A 19,061-nucleotide genomic window follows, 5' to 3' on the forward strand; every position below is an offset into this window, starting at 1 on the left:
AAATCTGTGAAAATCATTTAACTACAAAACTTTAGGTAGAAAAATAACTGCAGATCTTGTCTATATGCGTTATTAATATGTACTAGTATCAATTGTTTAGTCAAGATACAGTGCAGAAACTCTTTGAAATAAATTACAAAGAGTCCATATAGAGAGCAAGAGTACCTTATTCGTGGCATTTTATAGCAATGTAGTATGGAATATTTTTAGTCATGGAGGTAAGTCAGAACAGCTACTGTACTTCCAAATAGAACCCAACTTATTTTGTATTAACTTTTGAGCATAGCCAAAGTCCTTGAGATTAGGGAAGCCAGAAGCAACAGCTATCCAGACCTCAAAGAACTTTTCCTATGCCTTCAGGATAGGAATCTTTGATACGATTACAGCATTTTCATCCAATGAAAGAATAAGCCGAAGAAAGAAAAATAAATGTAAACCAAGTTTATTTTGCTTTTAAGTAGTGTTCTTTAAGCACTACAGCATGGTAAACAATGTAAATTAGTATAAGTCATCTCAAAAGCCAGAGTTTTTTTTTTTTTTTATTTTTATGAGTTGTTAAAAAGATGCAGCCTATTCTAACAGGATAAATATTTTAACCATTTCACTTCGAGTTAATGAAGGCTCACAAATGAGCAACACTCCTCATTGAGGAAAACAAAAAGCTGTTGTCGACAAAGCGACAGCACACACACAAAAACAAAAGAACTGTGTAAAAATAACTAACTGTACTGTGTTCCCATACTCTTTAGAAGTTGCTTTACAATGGGATGATATGCACATGATCTTGCTGCAAACTTGCCATACAACTTGCAAATACATGTAGCCTAGCCTTACCACTCAAGTCCAAAAAGCTGCTAACTGATCAAAAAAATGCAGCACTATAATCCTCTGCATAACGATTAATTAAATCTGTTTTACTCATTACCTTTTCTCCTAGGCTGCAGGGCAGGCTAGAAAGAAAGTGATCCCAAATTAAAAATCGATACTCTTACAGGAAATTGTATAATTTTGCAATATAGTCTTTTACAACTTATGTTTTGCCTATTTTCCCCTTAGCCACAAAATGGGCATGAAGTAATTACTTTGAAAATGCATTAATTTTCAACTTCATGCAAATCTAAATAAAGATGACCAAACAAAAGCTTAAACAATGGAAGGATATTTCACAGAAAATTTCTTATACAAAAAACACATAAGAAAAAGGGCCACTAGGTGACATTTTAATTTACAAATTGGCATCATTTTGGTCAACAAATATCCAAGTGCTGTTTTCTTCTATCACAACAAAGTAGCTGTACAGAAAGAAAACTGCATAACTTGTTTTATTATTATTTTTTAATCACACATCTCCTCAGGAATTTCATGTGGATTAAGGATGCCAGGTACAGACATCTGAAGTTTATGCTTCTCCTCTTGAGCCTGCCGAAGGGCTGTTTCTCTTTCCTCCAAGAATAAATCTGATGTGTCTTCACCTGCAAATTCCTGTATAATTCACATGAAATCATTAGTTTATTGTCAAGCGCTTTAGGAAGAGTACACCAGAATAATGCAGGAAACATCTTCCCTTCACGTTCCCTGTCAGACTTTTTGCTTGCTTTGCCGTCCATTCTTAAGGTCAGAATTAATATAAAGGAATGCAAAATTTTGTAAGATTTTCACCACATCTCACACCAGATTTTCAAGCACATGGTCACTAGAACAGCATCATTGCCACTTTCAGTTACCTGACTACCGTAGTCTTGACACTACTTCAACACGTGTTTTCCTACAATCATCCTGAATTCTAGCATCTTTGGAAAAACAAAAGGCAAAGTACTACTATGGTATGTTTCAAAACATGCCCCAGTCCCAAGCAGAATTGAAACAATCTGTTTTGCAGCCATTTTAGACAAATTGTATACACAAAGTGCAAGCAGTATCAAGTATTTGATCCCAATTTATACACATAAGTCATGCTGAAATAGATTGCATGATCCACCATCCACTGATGCTCAAGTCATAAGAGATTTCTCCTGACATTTTGAATAGCAGTAGACTTTTATCTCCTCAAAAAAAACCCACTGTCCCATAACTTCCAAGATCAGCTTCCTGCTTTAAATCTCTTAAAATAAAAGCAAGCATCTTCCTTCCTCTTTAAATCTCTTAAAATAAAGCATACTTAACATACCTTGATTTGGACCAGGAAATCCCTTAGATGCTCCTTGAAGGCAGGGATATCCTGGTTTAAACTGAAGAGTCCTGTTACAAACAGCTTAACCTGGGCACTAACAGTAAACAAACACATCAGTTAGCATTTCAGGACATAAGAAACCACTCAAAAGCATAAAATAACCACAGCGCACTTACTCTTGCAGATGAGGAAATGCAGATTTGAGAAGGTTAGCAACGTACTCCTGAATAAACATTTGGTTGTTCACTGGATTTCCAGGGTTTAATGGAGTACTTATTTTTCCCTCTTCTACTAAGTTGAACATGTATGCAAGGATTGATGCATGCATTGTCAAACCTGAACGGATCAAAGTTATACATATGCTGTTATTATTGCTATTATTCAAGAACAGGTTATGTAACATTGTTTTGACACTTAAAAGGATTGTTTTTATCAACCGGCTCACATATATGCATTCTTACCAGCAGTATGTGAAGTATCTGTTACAACTGAGAAAATGTGCTGGAGGATATCACAGAAATATGTCTGATAGAAACTCTGGGCAGCTGCCTCTTCTTGCGCAACATTCTGTAGTAGAGTATAAAGTATTTGAAGTCCTGGAAAATATGCGTAAAAGCAAAGATGACCAACAAAACAGGATTAAAGTCTCCGTGTGTCTTTCTGCCTTTCTGAAGTGGGGCAAACGTCCCAGGAAATTCTGATAGGCATTGAGAAGCATTACACATGTAATGATTTTCTCAGGTAGCCGCTAGAGGGCTGTAGCCACATTACATATGCAGCACTGACTTCGTTTTTAGTGTTAGATAGCAGAACTGTAAAGAAACAACTGCACCACTCTCCTGGTGCCAGCAGAAGTGAAAAACCCTGTGGCAAAGAAGTATTTTCAACTTTAAGAAAGGAAAATTACATGAACACAGATAGCTTACTAGCTCAAATGACACTCAAAAGGTATCTTTTCTTCCAATCCCTTCTACTCTACTACTGACTTGAAAACTAGGTGGCTTTACAGCTACTTTTTTATCCAGTAGTCAAGATGCTGTTAGAATGGAGCACATACACACAGCTTCTCCTAGCCTCCCTTGATACATCTGCTCAGTGAAACTTCACCTCAAGTTTAACCTGCTGTTGTCCAAAGGAAGCACCATTCTTCACAATCTAAGGTGTTTCCATTTGCCAAAGCTGGCTCCCGGACTGAGTTCACCCCAGGCGTTTATTTTTCTGTTGGGTTTTTCAGTGGTTACTCAGCAACTGTCTTACTGAGGTAAAAAGTCAAACATCACAGGCAGCACAACAAAAGCAGAGCTAAAACACCAGCTTTAGCAGCAATTAGTTGTTGCGTCAGTTTAGCAATTTCAGAAGAAGAACCCTCACATCTGGAAGAGACAGCAAGCAGAAACTCTACCAGGGCACTCTTGCAGCTGCGGGAGAGAAACCCCCTCCAACTTCCAGCACATCCATGTATACCTGATTGTCAGCTTCAAACCAAGACAGGAAAATACCATTTCTGTACAAATGCAATACAGCATTGTGCAACTAGAACACTGTATTTGACTAAAGAAAAAGATACAGAGAAGTGGTAGTCTACCACAAAATATCATCTGATACTGCAAGCGAAGTCTGCATATTTCATACTTAAAAATTCAGCTTACCTGTATCTGCAACATTTCTCATTGTGTGTTTAAAAGCCCAAATAATAGAATCCAGAACAAGTTTGAACTGTGCAGGTGGAATGGCCAGGAATGCTGGGAAGCAATGAGAATTTACAGCCTGGAGTAGCAAGAAGAAGTTTGTTCTATGTTCAGGATATTCTTCAAAATCCTAGAAAAAATAATGAGGGAAAAAAAAGTGAAAATTCCTGAAGAGATGAAAGATCTATCAGGGTATCTCCTGCTAAGAAGATAGAGTCAATACCCAATATGGAACAGCAGTTAGGCCCCTGGCTTAAATAAATTTGAATACAAAGCAAAGGTTACAATTCTGAATAATTTTTTCTCCCTCGCTTTCATGACCCAAGCTTGATCAAACCATTTTCTAGCGTTACACAACACTGACAGGCTGAGCTACATTTTGTCAGCACACAACCTCAAGCACTACTCGCTGCACAGATTTAAGACAGATGGTCTCAACGCTTGTTAAGCACCTCTGTTACTACAGGGGTACAATTTCTGGTTCCACCCTATTGCAAAGCGGCTGGTAGCACTCGAGTATTATGCAAGTACATATTGCAATTTTTATGCTACAGTTTGCATCAGCTTTGGTATTCAGTGAGGAAACACTCAAAGAGCTGATCAATACTTATATTCATAAATGTTAAAGTTTTATTAATTTTAGTAGTTAGCCCTACACTAAGTATACTTCTGCTTCCAGAAGCATGACATTCCAAGTTCCTGGAACAGAAAAACAACTCCTAACTCCACTTTTTGTCTTCAGTTTCTAGGGAGGGTGCTTTATCCAAAATTTAAATTTAAATACCTTATTTATCATATTTAACGTGCACTCAAAAACAGCATCAAATATCTGAGGTATTTCAGCAGTAATGTGTCCACCCAGCTTGTTTACGATGATAGCCATAGTACTAAGTACTTCGGGTTCTCTAGCAGCCGGCACATTTCTCTGGTAGTCAATGAGAACTGCATCCAACAAGGGAGGAACAAAGTTTTCAGCTACCTAAATAGAAAAGCAAGCCGTGGTTATAACAATGCAGTTATTGCACAAAGTCTCAAGTGAACAGGTTATAGCTTAATTGTTTAGTTACAGAGATACCTTTCCTAACAAAGGAATATGTTACACAAACTTCCCACGCACTGCATCCATCCAGCAGTGATTGCAAGACGATTCTCTTAAACCTTGCTCCCCCCTTAGGATCACCCTCAGCTAAAATTAATTGAAGCATCTCGAACAGTTCAGGCCTACCTCTGTATGATCACACTTCATCCTTCATATTTTAGTCCTCCTGAAACAAGTTCTTGTGAACAGGAACAGTGCTGATGCTGACTGCTCTTTAGTCAAAAGAAGGACAGGGTTTTGTCTTACGAGCTATTTGTATAAAATAAATTTACTTACCATCTGAGGATCATTGGACCTGCTCACCCAGCCAGAAATCAGTTTTAAAGTTTCCCTTTTTACAGTCCTCATACTTCTAATCAAAGGCTGCTTTGTTACCATTTCACCTGAAAAGTTTTAAAGCTTCACTTAATCTGGGTAAAGCGTACCAAACAGATTTCACTTCAATTGATACCATAAACTCAGAATTCTTCATTTTTATACCCATGAAGACTTACACATATTCTGCAGATAAGAACTACCTCCCCATTGTTCTAGCTCCATAGGTCCAAGTTGCTACTTCGTGTTATAAAAGTGCTACGGACAATACCCTACTTGCAGAGATCCAAAACAAAGCTTCAACTCACTTTTTAAGTAAGGAAGTCTTGCACATTCATCTTACTATCTGGACCAAGCTTACATCTGGTTCTCATTAAGTGACAGGGGGAATACTCAGTGTTCTAAAGCAAGCTCCTCGTTTCTCCCCAGACAGACCTAATCCTTCAGACTGATGTTTACACAAGGAGCCTCATTCTTAGTTGTTTCTCACACTGAGTCAACGTAATCTCATCGGTAAAACCTGTTCTGATTGAGTGCAAAGCCATACAACCATTACAGTACATCCAAGGGAAACCCTGGAAGACTGCAGCCAAGGAAACAAGAGTAGAATTGCTTCTGGCACCAGAGACATCATGGGCAAAATAGAGGCAATTGTAAAAACATATGCTGAGGCAAGCACAATCGCAGTAGTTGCTGCTCTAGGAGCATGTCCATACTAGAAGTCCTACCAACTGCTTCATAACATTAAAAAAAAAAAAAAAAAAGTTCTGGCCATTAGAGCTGCAGAATCAAAACACTGATTTCACAGCCAGTTTTATTCCAAACTCTGAGAAGCTACTTCAAGGTCAACCAGCTGCTCACTTACAAAATCTTACTTAACATTCACACTTCCATCTAGCGTCATCTGCATGGGTAAGAAAATTGGTCATAACACAGATGACTAATCCAATAACTGACTCATTTAATCTTGTCAAGAACTATCGTAGCAGCACATTCTACTTGGATACCATAGGCCCGAGCTTATCTAGCAAAAACTGGTCAGGTAATTGACAATTCCTTCTCAGTGATTACTGGTCTGCTTTATGACAGCTTTGAGGCATCTTCACTGTAGTTCTGTGTACTTCATTTCTGTACTAAAGCTATTCAGTAGCAGTACCAGACTATAACTCTGCCAACATTAAGAGACTCAACTCAAAGATAGTTTCCTCGTATTCAAAAACCAGAATAAGCTAGAAGAATGCATGCTACAACTTGCCTCAGCAAGACAGGTATTAGTTCTAAGCAAGTGCCTACAGTGTTTTGCATCTTTCACAAGCTTTCTTGCATATAGCCTTCCTCCCTCCAGAAACAGAGTTTCTTTATTTGAATAAAGCATCCAGTGAACAACAACAAAAAAATCACCTAAGCAAGCACACTTTCAGCCATTCTCCACTTGCCCAAACACTAAAAACACACAGTAAATTAGCCTCCTTGTAACGTACTTGAAACCTGATTACATGCATTGTCAGTCCCATTTTCAAGAACAATGTAGAATTTCTTACCATTAGCCTGAATAGCTGCAGAAATATTTTCACTTAGGCACTTGTACACATTCAGCATATCTAAATAAATTCTTCCAAGTTGAATCACAAAGGGGTGGCCAACTGCTTTACACGCTCTTACATTGGTTTTCAGAATGCTACCAAGCTGCTTAACAGTTTCAGGATCCTTCAGAATATCAACATTCTGTCAAAAAATTGGAGTTCATTTTGTTTAATGAATAAGAATGCCTTTTATCTTTTAGTGCAACAACTATCACTTTAACTTATCTTACACTGCATTGAAGAACATATTGCTGAAATTTACACACTATATGTGCTGCTGTTTAATTCAGGGTTTTAATTTCATAAAAATTTTAATTTCATAAAAAGTTCAGTTGAAGTTTTCTTCAGTTGAACATGTGGCCCAGGCAAAGGGGAGTCTTGAAAAAAAGCCATTTTTCTGATGAGAAGTAATCATTTGCATAGAATTCCCTTCTCCTCAAAATTCTCCTTCTCCTTTACAGAACATGCAAAGCAGCATGTTCTGTAAAGTAATAAAAAAAATTGTCCTTTAAATCAGATATAATTCAGTATTGTCATTTAACATGCTCTCTCCAAACAACACTTTTACTATCACGTCACAACCATTGCTTTCTAGAAGTCCACCACAGCTATGTATAACCTAATAGCAGGGGAAAAAAACAGCAGGTTTTCTTTACCTCAACACAGAATGCACTTAAAATTTATGGGCTTACTTTTGTTGCCTGTTGAATTATGCTGTCCCATACTTGATTAGGGAGCAACATGTACTTTTCTATCAGATGTTCCTGTACAGTCTGGTCTGTCTGTGCCCCAATCATGTATCCCACTGCTTCATAGAACGTATGCACCTGATTGGAAAAAGGAAGTCAAAGGGGAAGGTTAAAAGAATACAGAAGAGTTTATATTGTTCTCAACTAGCATGTAACAGACTGAAAATGGGTTTCCACTGTCTAAACACCTTCTTCCCACTTGAGTTTACAGGACCTCTCTTCTTTTCTTACTTCCATCACATTTAAAGCAAAGCTCCGTTCCCTTCCCTTCAAATGTCACTATGTACATCCTGCAGTTTTCCTTCATTTTGCCACCATATCCTGAAGTGAAGAAGCTCTGGCATACGCCTTTAACTCTCAGGATACATCTCCATTTCTTTCTTTTACAGAACATTAGGCTAACTTAAGAGCAAGATAATATTTATGCGCAAGCTCGAACTTAATACCTACTCTACCAAAGGCTTCAGTACATTGAAATCCATCATGTGTGCACTATGCTCTCTTAAAGGAGTGCACCCTCCCTAGAAGTACCCCCTCACTCCTGCACATACAAGACCTATCTATTATAGTCAGATACTCTTCTTTCCCAAATCAGAACCTCAAAGTTATATTCAGCATGTTATTCACTTGTAAAAACATTCAAGAAAACAGGATTTTAACTAAACACTTTAATTCCCCTTACAAGAATCCTAATTAAGATATTAATAATGTAAACCAAATGTACTCTTCACATCATAGCACTGTCAGTAATGAAAAAAATAAGCAATACAGTTCAAGTCTGAAAAACCTTTCCTAGGTTTCAGTCAAGTAAATTTTTATTGGGCTTTAGAAATTTACCCACACTGCTGAATTCAACATACCTGTTGTGGCTGAAGGTCACAGATGATTGTATTAATATTGTTCAAGATTTCATCAATAAATGGCATGACCTCTCCCACTTGAACCTGAACAAAATGTCGGCGGCATTTTTGTGCTATTTTTATGAAGGTATCACAAGCCATATCCTGGACGCCATCATGGGTTTCTAAATTAAGTCAAGTCAATTACTGGTTTAGTATTTTTCCCTAGACATGCATATGTATGAGCATCAACTTTTTCTCTTTAAAAAGTTAAGAGCAAATGAAAAAGATAATTACCATGCATAAATTCAAATAGCTTGTTGACTACTGTCTTCAAAAATTTCCAGTGAGCCCTCAAAAACCGTGGGTATTGACCTACTATGTACATTATATTTGATGCGATAATGGCTTTGTTGTCTTTTCCTCGCTTTTGTTCACAGAGTCCCAGGAGATCCTACAATATAACATATTATTAGTTTCCTCCCCAGGCTTGTCCAGTTCAATTAAAAGCACTACAAGATAAGTATAAAAGGCTGAAGTGAGCTGTAACAAAGATACAAGAAAGTAGTTCCCATTATCAAGTTCAAAACCCAAATAATTTCAAAAAATAGTTTACAACTGGAGCTGTTATGTAAGTTTTAACTAAATCAGGAACACCATGTTTTCAGCCATGAAATCTGCATTTTAGATGTAACTGATAATTTCTGCAGGGTAGACTTCAGCAACCCTCAGTGTTGAATACTGGCCAGCCAGCTGATATTAATAATGATATAGATGCCACACTTCAAATAGAGGAAACTAAATCCCCTGTACAAGTTTGTATGAGATGTTAAGAGTGAGGCAAGGTAGTCCTGTAGAAAACATTTTCTTCCTGCACTCTTCTCATGCACATATTTACCTAAAATTCACTTTGATCAAGGAGTGTCAAGAAAGTGGCAGAAAAGGAGGGTTCTTGTTGGTCAAAAATAACGTGGGTTATTTTGCCACTCGTTTCATTATTAATCCTTTTCCTTACGTTTTGCTTTGGAAATACCGAAGATTTCATCAGAATGAATCTTCTCCCTCCAATTTTCACAGGGAAAAAGGTTATTTGGACTAATGCATTGTTCACGACTGAAAAAAGTATCAGCCTTAAATTCGGGATATGACATTTCCCGTTACATTTTTCTAATTAACTTGTTTGCTATACAAGGTAGCTTGCTAAAATGTTAAAGCAGTATCTTTTTAAATGTAGTTTATGCTCAAGAAATAAAAAAGTGTGACAATGCTATTAGTTCTGCACCATGATACCTTAATTACTGTAACAAGGAATCTTTTTTCATCTTCTTCATGCATTGCTCCACTGATTGAACCTATAGCCCAACATAGGGTATTCAAATTTTTCCATGACCACTCTGTCCCGTTCACTTGATTGTGAAGTTTTTCAGTCATTATTCGTTCTGTGTCTGCATAATCCAGATGCGTAAGATACACTGAAAGACAATTAACATTAAGCAGGTGCATTTTCAAACAACAAGCCAGATCACATCTTCATAGGCAAAGCTGTATTCTAAGAAAAAGACAATGAAAATGTTATTTAAGCATAACGCTTCTTTTGTGAGCTTATGACAGAACAAACTAGAACTTTAAACCCGATTTTTTTTTAAAACCCTATTCAAAGAAGGTATGGAAACAATACAAAAATTTAAGTTAACTAAGGTCTTGTGCATCAATCAGTAAAGTTACTAAATTGAAAGACATTCATACTCGTGGGCTATAGAAAATACGGGACTGGTTAGCTACTGGGGACATTATGCTGTGTTAAGTAGTCAGTCAATTTTCCTGTGTCATTAAATCTGCCATTAAAATGGAGATGGTACTCCTGAACAAGTCTGGATGGGAAGATACAGGTATCACAACTCATACACTTGCATCAGCTCTGTAATATAAAATTCTAAATCCCCAGAAATCAAGAGCAGTTTAAGGCCATATTCGGCAACAGATTTTTACAATGCCTTAGAATGCAGGTTTCACTGTGCTCTTGCTTTTTAAAAAGCCAATCTTCCATTAAGATTAATACACTGTAACCAATAATTAACACCAGAAATCAAACACTAACTAAACTTGTAAATATCAACCTGTATTGAAATATGATTAAGGATGAGGACATGCGGTAGCAATTTTAATACAATTAAAAAAAACACATACCCCTAAGTTCTCTACAATACATAGGGACTACTGATTCACTACTAACAAGGTCGACAGTTGAGCATGAGGCTTCAAAAGATAACAAAGGGAACGTATGCGTGCATAAATGCAAGAAGCACATGCAAGCTTCATTGGATCTGACATATTTTGGCAAAGATAACAAGGTTTTCCAATGGCAAAAGGCAAGCGACAAAAATTGGGTAGTATAGTACTGCTTACTTAAGTCATACAGGAGCACTACGTGCTCAAAACTGAAAGCCTCAGACCAACGCTGCCTCTACCATTCCGATTTGTGTATGTACTACTACTCACTGATGATCCTTTTCCTCCCCATGTAATTCAGATCTACCTGAGCTATCCATCTGACACATACATGCTGCTGGTGCAGCTCCACGGACTTACAGAACAAGAACACCAGCTAGTGCACTTACCCAATGTTTCTCTCATATTTTTATATAAGTTTATGGAATCTGTATCCTTCATGAATTCTCGTACTACTTCCCCCTGATCATTTTCCACAACTAGCACTTCTTCAGGTTTAGCCATACGGCTAACCATTAGCAATCGAACCTGCATGTTAGAAAACAGTTTGAATTGAATTGCACTGCAGCATGAAAATAAAGGGTACAACCAGAACTTCATGAGGTCACCTCATATACCAGCAACCTGGAAGGAGATATTCTAATGCTAACTAAAAAGCCATTAAGAATAGTGCCTGCTGATTTCCCTCTCTACACGAACAAGAGTTGCTGGTTTTTTTGTTTGTTTTTTAATTTAAAGTACCATATCTTCTAGAACTTCAAAAGGTGTTTGTAGCATTAGGCACCTTTTAAATACAAACATTTTTTCCTCCAACTCCAACAATCAAGACTTCAACAATTTTAATTTCAGCTCTTACACAACCAAGTCCTTTTTTAATACTATGACAAATTGACTTAGTTGAGAAATCTCAACCCCACCAAGATCCATGCTGTAAACCAGTAATTACAGAAACTGTCAGTAGGATCTAGTAAACCTACTATGCAAACCCTATATAGCAGGTCTATTACAAAAAAGTAAGTTCTTTAGTGCTTTCATGGAAGAAAACAGGGTTAGTCATTAAATAAATTCTTTTTTCCTTTTCTTTTATTAATTAGTCTTATGTTTATACACAGTGTCTAAAGCAAATTAACTCTGTATTAATACTCCAGTCATGTACTGGTGTCATCCTAAAATAATTTTGGAAATTGCACCATGTTAAATAACTGGAGTTGAATCAACTAACAAGTTTTCTGAAGTTATTCCTTACATAAAGTGAAGTTTCTAACTTTAGGGACAGTATCTAAACCTTTACAGTATCTTTACTTAAGCAACGATCACCTTGGATAATACAGGCAAATAAAGCTGCCTCCTTGGAGGAACATCGAAGTGTTGACTTCCCGAAAGCAATGGAGAAGCAGATGTTGAAAATGGACTCTCTCTGTAGAGCTCAGCAGCTAAATGATTCCAATATTCAAGACAAATCTTGAAAATTTCCGTTTCTTCAACTTCTGATACCAGTAACATATAATGAAGAGCCTGGAAGAGTGTGTTTCAAACACTTAATTATTATTTCTGAACACAGAATCATATCAAAACCATATTGCTCTGAATCCAATTATCCAAGTGCTGATGAAATGCTGAATTAGTGTAAAGTTTTAGAACAATGTGCATTTACACGTAAGTGACACTACTTATGAGTCCAAGTAACAACCAGAAGAACTCAAAAAAAGCGCTATGTCAACTGCTGTTATTTGGAAATCATACGTCAATTCTTAAACCTAAAATAGCCTAGATGTCTAAAAAATGCAATAGCCACATCAGCCCATTATCTGTATTATCAAAATCATGCCCTCTGAGCTTCTTCAAGACCTTTTGTTTTAGGCCTTAAAAAAACCCTCAACTACTAGTTTCAAGAACTGCTACTCCCAAGATCGTTACTGCTACTTTATTCTGGAGATCCTTATATCCTGAAGACAACCTTCAAAGCCATTCTACTCATTTGCATTCTATGGAAGAGATCTATTAGAACATTTTCTACTTCACTGACAAAACAGCCACCAGGCAGACTGAAAAGGATGCTGTTCTGAAAGAGATACCAACTACATATGCCAACATTTTTAACCCAGCTTATTTTTAAATCCCTGGTGAAAAATACAAATCAATACCCCACCAGTGAACAAAACAGAATGAAGCAATGAAATCTGAATACATTTTCAAAGCTCAGATACTACAGCAACTCAAAGCACTTTAGATAGTAATAGTAGATAAAGATGTTGAATCAGATTACATCAAAAGAGGGACTCAAATTGACCTGTATCGGCCCTATACAGGTCAATTTCTCTTGGCAATTTCACTTTGAATATCTACCTTCCTTCACTAGTCTACAAGGCACCAATGACTCTGGAACAGTTTCCTAGGTGGTCAGCTACTTCCACAATGCAAGAGTAAATAGGTTAGAATTACACAGCTACCTTAAAAAGTTTTTGCACTATGCTCTGTTACAGCATGGGTTACAAGAGTCAAATTTGCTCCTTCAGAACTGAAATTTGTAGACATCTATTTTAAAGATGTTAAATATTTTAACGTGGTCACACTGAACAGGACAGGTGACAAGATATAAAAACTGCACTACAACTTACAAACACTTCCACAGGACAGGCAACAACTTTGGCTGTTTACACTATCTTCTTAATAAAGCCTCAACACAGGCCAAAACGTGAGCAGTGGTCCCTGACTGACAGCTATTTTGTGAAAGTTTGTGAAGTTTGAGTTAAGCAATTATTCAGGAACAGATTTTTTTTTTCATTAATGGACTAAGAATTCTCTTCTAGTTTATTTCCTAAACAAGCTTATGAATAAACTTTTTTTTTTGGGGGGGTAGAGAACTGTCTGGAGGAGAAATGTATTGAGAATACTATAGATGGAAGATTGACTAGAATTCAGATGGATTAGAAGTAGTGCACCTGCAAAAGATGGACCCTCCCAATGACACCTGGTCTCCAGGTTTAAACTGTGGTTTTGTTTTTCTACATGTGTCAGGGCAGTTCCTCGCCCTATGCCTCCATACCTGCGGAAGGCTCAATTCTGGGACACTGGAAGTGGTGCTTCAAGGGGCTATGGAGCCAGGTTCATCCCCTTGGAGCTCAGCAGTGGGAGGGAGCTAGCAAAGAAGTCACCACAGAACAGCTCATCCTCAGCAAATCTTTTATTCACAGTTAAAAAAAAAAAAAAAAAAAAAGAAAGGGAAAAACAGAAAGGAAGGATAACTAAGTCTTATTCTCAGCAACTGCTGTAAGATAGTTGATAATCACAGATCACGGGTCCTCTGCCAAGACCTGTAACACTATAATAAAGTGCGCTCAGTAAGTAGCAATTTGCTAGAGCTCTGGCACTGAAGGCAACGTATAGCAGTCACGCTTATTGCACAGGAACTGAATATAATCCTCAAGGACAACATTCTAAGCATTTCAGTCAAACTTTGGGAAGTGGCAAATTAGGTAAGAAGCTACACCAAGACAGGAGAGCTGAACTACGGCATGCGCTGTACCCTAGAAAACAAGTTTGGATGTTGAATGAAGAGAAAGCGTGTTACTTTACTTCACACACAAGCTGTCAGAAGTTGTAGCAACTACTATCTGTGTATGTGTGCTAAACAAATATCGTCTGTAAAGACCCATGGAAAAGAATACACCGTATTTCTCAACTTATTTTAAAGATGTATTTACACTTTCAAGGAGGAGCAATTAAGAACGAGGAAAGAAAAACCTATGATTTTTAGGCTTAATTTCTAATATAGAATCATTGAAACTAAAACACCATTGAAGCATAGTGGAAAAAATTTTTGGAAACTTTCTTGTATTCACATGATTTACTAATTATAAAAAATGTTTTTTTCCTCCCAAAGGAATCGAGAGATTATACCATCACATCCTTTGAGTATGAGAACACACTACATTTATAAACTGGATAAACTAAGCAACTTACCTCCATTAATGTTTCCCTCAGATTTAATCTTTTTTCTATAAGTTGACCATGCTCCTTGAGGAACGTGCAGAGAAACAAACTGAGATTCTGAATGAAGTTCTGTTCATCATCTTTCCCATTTGAGTATGCAAGTCGGATATTGGTATTTAAAGGAAGCATCTAATAAAAAGATAGACATGATCAATAATGTCCTGTAAGCAAGTAGAAATACTGTTTATTAACAACTATTTCACTGTTTTGGAAAAAAAGCCTTCATAACATCCCCTTTATAGGGCCCTCTTCCAAATGTCTTCCTGCTCCTTCACTTCATACTTGTCTCCAAAATGGACAGTAGGATGAAAACATGAACATATACATGAACATGCTACCCCTTTTAAGAACAGAGACAAGGGTAATATTACCCTATTCAGAGACATTTTCTGCTGGCATTGGGCAAAGCCATTCCACAAAATGGTGTGTTACCTATACCCAGTAACATTACATTGTCCTAACTTTAAAACAACATGAAAGACCTCTCAAATAATATTTACAAATTAATAAGAAAGATTTGGAAAATATTCAAGGTTTGGTGAGTCTCTTCAGAGGTAAAGAAGAAGTTTTCACTGTCCTGATTCTTTCAGGCCAAATAAATGCAAGTTTGCTTCAAATTCAGATGCAACAATTACACTAAAAACCTGCAAGTTGCAAAACATGCTAAATACCCAAGATGGCATTCAACTTTTCTTAAGGAAAAAAAACTTAGGCCATGGGTATTTGCATTTAGAATCAAGAGTATCATCTTAAAAAATAAATAAGACAGTGTTCAAACACTTAACACACAGTAATTTGTGTGTCTGCATAAAAAAAAATCTTCCTTTAAGTCTAATTATAACTAAATAAAAAACCTATAGCTCCAGCTGAAGTCTTTAGTGGGGGGGATCAGGAAAGAGATGCAACACGAACAGCAATATGCCTTTCCTAAAGCACTTCAAAGAAGGACTAACACTATAAATACAGGAAAAATAGTTAAAAAATAGACAACCTAATTGTTAAGAAGCACTCAAAAAAGCTTTGGCATGAAGATATCTTCCATTAAGACAGGCAAATGTGAAGCACCATGTTCTATTCCCCTATCCTCAAAAAGTAAAGCTTAGTACAAATTTGTGGCATCTGCTTGAGCTTAAATAATATGTGCTGAGCCAACAGCAGCACCTCCCCTGCCTAGCGTAAGTACTATTTGCTAATAAACTGCTGGCTTCAGAAGCAACTAGTGGTAGCAGCTAGCCCACTGAATTACTAATTCTCCAGATTCAGAAAGATAAATGCTTTTATATGTAACCCCAGGATGACAGAATACTTTCTGTAAGAACTATTTTTTACCCTTGGTCAATCTCCTTTTGCAAGGTACAACTGAAAACAAGATAATTTTAGAGCCCAGTGTCTGCTTATAGCTTGCTGTCGTATTCCTGACAAAAATTACCTGCATCTTAGAAGACTTATCTATGGGTAGCCAATGACATGTTGAAAATAATCATGGTTCCCCTCATTAGCCAGTATTCCAGAACAGAAATAGGCCAAAAGAAACAAGGCATACAACACTGGAAGCAGAATTAACTCCTGCACCTTTAAGACTTAAACCTTAGAATTCAGGGGACAGAATTTGTTGAAGAAGTTACAGGGAAACATGGTTTTGAACAGAACATTTGGAACTGGACAAAATCAAGGAAAAGAGGTCAAAGAAACACATTCTTACACATTCCCCCAAATGCGGACCAAGCACACGTTGGCTCATTTGCATCACAAACTCATCTTTATACTTCAATGTCAGAAAAACAGAAGTAAACCAATTTATATTGTGGCAACACACTTATAGTCCATGGTTATCACTAATAAAGTAACAGTTCAATTTCTTCTTTGAAGAATTCAGTACATCTGTTGCTGAGAGGCATGAGTTTCATAATATTAAATGCAGCTCTTAAAATGGCCTTAATTTCCTTCAGGCTTGGAAGTGACAATACAGCATTTCTTCATAAATTCCACATCATTTGTCACATACAGTATTTAAGAACATTTCAACAGAGATTGAAGGCAATACACAAAGCTGCCAGGTACCTTTGCTAATCAAGAAAAGCACCTGAAAAAGTACTGGATTACAAAACATTTGTATCCTCTAGCAAATCTAACAGTTACTTCAGTAAAAAACTGTTTACATGGAACAGCATAGAATTTCACTCCTAACAGTCCTCACCCTCCAGAAAGGGTAAGCCGTATAGTCCAAGCCACTCTGAAGTTTAAGATAAGTCATCCTTACCAGATACACGGAAAACTATACTACTTATCATTGAAGAGGAAGTACAGTAATACCATAATATTGTAATCTTCAGAATAAAAGTACTGGAAGTCAAAGTTATTCAAACATTCAGATTTGAAGTGAAGCCACAGTCTCGAAGGTAGCATTTTTATGATAAAATGATTTAAGCTATTAAGCATACCACTAATACCCCCAAAATAATACGTTACTATGAATTATTCTCAGAGCAAGCTAATTTGCCTTCAAATCAGTAGACATGTTTATGGGGAACTTGTTCAAAAATAACTGCATTTTAACACTATTCAAAATGTTCTTCAGAAACATCCGTAATTTTAACATTATGAACATTCTCATAGAAATTAGAAAGACAGTATCCGTCCTATATGATGCTTAAAAAGATCAAAGGATGATTTAACACTGCCATGCACAAGTTCAACCTACCTCCTCCCTCCGACACACAGACACAAAAAAAAAAAACCACCACAGAACAGCCCACTTGTATTTGCATCTGATGTGGATGGTTATAACTAGGAAAGATACAACCTCATGTACCTGAAGAATCTGAACTGCTCAGAGGAATTAGCAAGTTATATAATTAGAAGTAGGGATTTACGTGACAAACTTCCACCACTTTCTAACACTAAAACAGCAGCTTGTAGAGGTTAAGACAGTTCAGGCCTCATGTGCTATGTAGAACAAAGTTTGCTGCATTTCTCTCAACTTTCCTCATCAGACAACCCAAGTGTTCAATGCAGCTCTTGAATTAACCAAAATCAAACAGTCCATCAGAAATACAGATGTAATCTAGAGTTCTAGAAAATACACTTAACATCTTCTGATCAAGCAAAAAAATACTATTAGAGGACACAATGAAGAGAAACATTTCTCCTATCAAGATCTCTATAATGAATATTAATTTGTAAATTGAAGTAGGTTCTACAGAAGTTGATTATTTTTTTAAAAAAGAAAACAGATTCACTAGAACCTTACCTGTTTTAACTGCATCATGGTCAATGTAAAAAGTGTTACAAACTGTTCTTCATATTGGCTTACACTGACACCTGCAATCTCTGTGAGGCACTTCAAAGAGACGTTCCGAAACATGGGAACATTTAAGAACTATTGAGAAAAGAAAAAAGCATTTTACAAGAGTGCTGCACACTAAGTTTTGTAACTTTAGAATTAAAGAACCATCAATAATTACATAAATACCTTGTATATTAGTGTGCTGATTAACTTGGTCTCAAATATATATCCCAGAGGAATCCAGTTCAGAAATCGTAGCAAGGTTTCCAATGTTGCATGAACTAAGGGAGCATTTTGGGAGTTTTCCTGTAAGAACACATTAAAGTCTGGTGTTACTCGGCACGATGGAGAGGGGGTGGAATGGAAGAAAGGTTAAAAATTTAAAAATAATACTTACCATCACAAACTGACACAGTTGAAATATCTGAGAGAACTCATTGCACATACTGTAAGAAACAAAAGTCAAAAATTAATCATTTCCACATTCCATGAACAATCCATTTTAACCAAAGTGTCTGTTTTTAGAGAACAAGTTCTGAAGGCCTACATCCATGGAGGTATTCACAAGCCACCCAACTTCTTAGAAGTTTTGATGGGAACAACACTTTCTATTTTTGAAGTGGTACAAAATCTGTGCCTAGAAATTCTGTCTTCAAACACTGAAATCTCTGTTAAAAGGCTAGAACCATCAGTCAAAAGAGGCTATTTGCAATAATGCAGGAATATACTTACGAAGTTTGGTACCACCCAACAATCTTGCTTTAAAAGAAAAACCGGTATTCTACAAATCTCAGCAATAAAATTAGACAGATGTAGGTCTTTACTGAAAACCCCACAGCGAGAAAAACTACTTGGCAGCAGGCACAAAGTAGACACTATTTACGAGGGACTAAATATATATACTTGCCTGTCTTTCAAATGCTTAGCTTTCACTTGAGTTATCTGGCCACTGGAAAAATCAAACACTTCTTCGCTCAATAGTTTAAGGATCACCATATTGTTCTGACAAAGGCTTTCACTAGTCCTGCTCGCTCCCACAATATCACTTATAAAAGTTGGCCAGTGCTTTGGCCATTCCTGTTTCAGAATCTGAAAAGGGAAACGCCCATA

General features: G+C 36.8%; 1 protein-coding gene across 4 annotated transcripts in view; it reads right to left on the reverse strand.

The window, feature by feature from the left end:
- Positions 1–426: 426 nt before the first annotated feature.
- The window catches only part of XPO1 (exportin 1), a 38,935-nt gene continuing 20,300 nt past the window's right edge, over positions 427–19,061 (reverse strand). For all 4 annotated transcript variants that reach the window (XM_027453298.3, XM_027453299.3, XM_072035234.1 and 1 more), the window contains 19 exons: positions 18,859–19,040; positions 18,349–18,397; positions 18,138–18,257; positions 17,916–18,044; positions 14,636–14,794; positions 11,990–12,187; positions 11,062–11,200; positions 9,734–9,915; positions 8,741–8,897; positions 8,465–8,628; positions 7,548–7,682; positions 6,814–6,997; positions 5,234–5,340; positions 4,643–4,837; positions 3,820–3,988; positions 2,632–2,766; positions 2,347–2,506; positions 2,168–2,264; positions 427–1,482 (listed from right to left, as the gene is read on the reverse strand). In XM_027453298.3, coding sequence (XP_027309099.1) covers positions 1,336–1,482; positions 2,168–2,264; positions 2,347–2,506; positions 2,632–2,766; positions 3,820–3,988; positions 4,643–4,837; positions 5,234–5,340; positions 6,814–6,997; positions 7,548–7,682; positions 8,465–8,628; positions 8,741–8,897; positions 9,734–9,915; positions 11,062–11,200; positions 11,990–12,187; positions 14,636–14,794; positions 17,916–18,044; positions 18,138–18,257; positions 18,349–18,397; positions 18,859–19,040 — 2,808 coding nt within the window. In that variant the 3' untranslated portion in view covers positions 427–1,335. The remainder of the gene's footprint in view (positions 1,483–2,167; positions 2,265–2,346; positions 2,507–2,631; positions 2,767–3,819; positions 3,989–4,642; positions 4,838–5,233; positions 5,341–6,813; positions 6,998–7,547; positions 7,683–8,464; positions 8,629–8,740; positions 8,898–9,733; positions 9,916–11,061; positions 11,201–11,989; positions 12,188–14,635; positions 14,795–17,915; positions 18,045–18,137; positions 18,258–18,348; positions 18,398–18,858; positions 19,041–19,061) is intronic.

This window comes from Anas platyrhynchos, chromosome 3 (genome assembly GCF_047663525.1).
Source record: "Anas platyrhynchos isolate ZD024472 breed Pekin duck chromosome 3, IASCAAS_PekinDuck_T2T, whole genome shotgun sequence".
Lineage (NCBI taxonomy): Eukaryota > Metazoa > Chordata > Aves > Anseriformes > Anatidae > Anas > Anas platyrhynchos.